At 38.9% G+C, this 3,265-nt stretch overlaps 1 protein-coding gene across 1 annotated transcript; it reads left to right on the top strand.

The window, feature by feature from the left end:
• Nucleotides 1-285: 285 nt before the first annotated feature.
• Nucleotides 286-1,262, top strand: LOC107916109 (UDP-glycosyltransferase 74B1). Its single transcript, XM_016845272.2, has 2 exons — nucleotides 286-519; nucleotides 594-1,262. Exons 1-2 carry the CDS (start codon nucleotides 286-288, stop codon nucleotides 1,260-1,262), a joined length of 903 nt encoding a protein of 300 aa, XP_016700761.1.
• Nucleotides 1,263-3,265: the final 2,003 nt, after the last annotated feature.

Below are 3,265 nucleotides of genomic sequence, written 5' to 3'. Positions count from 1 at the left end.
CAATCTGACAGGCTTGTCTAATAGCTTTTTGAATCGGGCCAATTCTTGTAGGCCAAATGATCCCCATCTGAGCAATAGACCTCTATTGGATGCATTTGGTGCGATGGTCACGGGCTTTAAAATTTGGCCCATGACACTAGAACCCTGGCTGAACTCATCCAAAAGTTTAGCAACTCAGCCACTCCAGTTAACTGTGTGGTGTACGACTCATTTCTACTGTGGGCTCTTGACGTAGCCAAATAGCATGGGATTTATGGAGCTGCATTTTTCACCAACTCTGCAACTATGTACAGCATCTTTGCCCATATTCACCATGGTCTTCTCACTCTACCACTCACTCCTGAAACAACGCCGTTGCTTTTACCGGGACTACCTCCGTTGAACTTCCCGGACTTGCCCAGTTTTCTGAGGTTTCTCGATAGTTACCCTCCCTACTTGGCCATGAAGTTGAGTCAGTATTCGAATTTGAACCTAGCAGATTGGGTTTTCAATAACACCTTCGAAGAACTCGAAGGAAAGGTATGTTTAGTATCACTAACTACAAATATTTTTCTTAATTTGGTGGTGATAGTTTTAATTACATGCTGCTATAGGAAGCAAGAGGGGTGTCAGAGATCTGGCCAGCCAAGTTGATTGGCCCGATGGTACCATCCGCATACTTAGATGAAAGGATCAAAGGTGATAAAGGGTATGGTTCGAGTCTAATGAAGCCACTTAGCGAAGAGTGCATAGAATGGCTTGAAACAAAGCCATCTAACTCAGTGGTCTACGTTTTCTTTGGAAGCATGGTTTCATTATCCGAAGAACAAATAGCAGAGCTCGCATGGGGTTTAAAGGAAAAAAATATGTATTCCCTATGGGTCGTAAGAGACTCAGAACAGCAAAAATTGCCCAAATGGTTCCTAGACTCGGTTCAAGAGAAAGGCAAGGTCGTAACATGGTGTAACCAGCTAGAAATACTGGCACATAGAAGCGTGGGCTGCTTCATGACACACTGTGGGTGGAACTCAACCATAGAAGGGCTGAGCCTCGGTGTACCGATGATCAGTGTGTCGAAATGGACCGATCAATTGACTGATGGGAAGTTCGTGGAGGAGATTTGGGAGATAGGGGTGAGAGTCAAGGAAGATGAGGTGGGTGTAGTGAGGAAAGATGAGCTGTTGAGGTGCTTGAAGGAAGTAATGGAAGGGGAGAAGAACAAAGAGATAAGGATAGATGCCAACAAATTGAGGGATTCAACCATGAAAGCAATCAATGAATGAGGGAGCTCGGACAAGTGTATTGATGAGTTTGTGCAACATTTGATGGCTTCTTACCAAAACTTGAATGGACTTTGAGCAAGGTTTTAGGATATGCATTGATCATGTACACCATACCTATGTTGTTGTGTTGTATTTTTTTGTGCCTTTTTTTACTATTTTCAATTGTGTTTGGATTGTGTGTCAAATTATTTGATGGAGTAGTTTTGTTTGTTTCCATATTATAAGAATAAAAATAATAATAATAATAAGTCCTTACGCAATGATCTGTGATAGTATGCACTCAGTTTTCTTAGTTTCTAGTATTATTCTTTTCTTTTTCTTATTTGAGAAGTTTCTAGCATTATTCTCATGTAGCGTCTAATTCAAAGTTGTCCTTATATTTCTTTCACTTGCTCCCTTTTAAGTTGAACAACTTTTTAGCATATCGATTTGAATGTATCACCATGGAATAAATGATATTCAATTTTTATAATTATTAATATGTCACAAAAAAATAAAAATTACTTTTTTTAGTGAAAAGAAATAAGGATTACACTTAAATTAATTGATCACAAATACCATCTACTATATCGAATTCCATGAGATCTCAAACCTCCCTTGGCATACTGTCAAAAACCTGCAGATCTTCCTTATTGTTAAGTGACATTTTGGCTAGGCAATCAGCAACTTGATTCTCTATTTAGAGACATGTCTTATACTCTAATGCTCAACTTTTGACAAAATATGATGAATCTGTCTAATCAAAGAAAAGTTTGAATCTACCAATGAACTATCTTAGATGCTTTTAATAAACTACAAACTATTAGAAGGAATCACTATCTTACTATAGCCTTGCCGTTGGAGGAGGACCAAACCATCCAATATACCTCATAATTCTACATCAAAGGTCGAGCATTTCCCCACATGTCTGTTATACCCGAAAATCCACTCCCCCACCCCATTACGCATCATTCCCCAGCACCCCTAATCTCAAGTCATGTTTAATCGTTCCATTAAAATTTAATGGACCCAATTTTCTGACAAAGATTAACTAGGACTATTTTCCTAATAGCTTCTCTGTATAACCTCCTGAATTATGTAACACCCCATGCCTGACACATTCGTCGGATTTGGGTATGGAGCGTCACAAAGGACCTATACTTGAACTTACTAAATTAATTATTATAAACAATCTAAAATGAAATCTATTAAATAAAGAAATTAATAATAATTCTTACAACTAAAGTATTAAGCCATTGAATGCTCAATTCTTCAAATTATTTCTGTCTCTACTCAGATCTGTTTGTTTACAAATAACTTTCCTAAGATTTGGCTAGGGCTAACTGATTCAAAATTCAGACCCTAAAGACGTTTTCTGGCTACACCATATTTTTTAAGTTAAGGTGAAGCCTCTAATGATACAATCTCCCTATGTGCATGCTTTGATACATCAGCAATCCTCGATCTCCACTCTATCTGGATTGGTCCCTCCTCGAAGTCCTCGACCATCCTCACATGTCCTGCGAACATCTATCGAATTCGTAAGTTCGAATGAACTTAGTGAGTTCCTTAGTTGTACCATAATTAAACCCCATCACACGAGGGTAACGAATAATAAATAAACTAAATATAAATACTCTCTGTTTGATCAACGCGGGCACTCTACATCGGGGTGGCAGATTCCACCTGAACCTTCGAGCTACTCGGCTCTTCATAAGACCTTCCTTTGGTTAAACTCTCCATTCGACCGAAATCTAGACACCTACCCACATCTGCGAGTCCTATCTTTATTTCTTGTCTTTTCTTCTTCCTTTCTTACACCTCACATGCAGGGTGTTCACCAACCCTCACTTCACTTGGCTATACACCTATATTCCCATATTGTACCTCTACGTTATCCCTTTTTACCTTTCTGCCCAAGGGTCCATAGGACATACCTTTCTTGGTGGACTCTCTTTTACCCTTATGCTAGTCCCAAAGATCTTCTTGACATGTTTGGATCATGCTATCAGTTAGCATAACTT

Source organism: Gossypium hirsutum, chromosome D10 (assembly GCF_007990345.1).
Source record: "Gossypium hirsutum isolate 1008001.06 chromosome D10, Gossypium_hirsutum_v2.1, whole genome shotgun sequence".
NCBI lineage: Eukaryota > Viridiplantae > Streptophyta > Magnoliopsida > Malvales > Malvaceae > Gossypium > Gossypium hirsutum.
Note: the sequence above shows the minus strand (reverse complement) of the source record. Positions and strands in the feature narration are given on the sequence as shown.

What these genes read in the sequence shown, in the direction of transcription:
- LOC107916109 (XM_016845272.2), top strand. Translation starts at nt 286, where the DNA reads ATGTACAGCATCTTTGCCCATATTCACCATGGTCTTCTCACTCTACCA. An exon ending in TCGAAGAACTCGAAGGAAAG is followed by an intron (nt 520 to 593) that starts GTATGTTTAGTA and finishes ATGCTGCTATAG; the next exon opens with GAAGCAAGAGGGGTGTCAGA.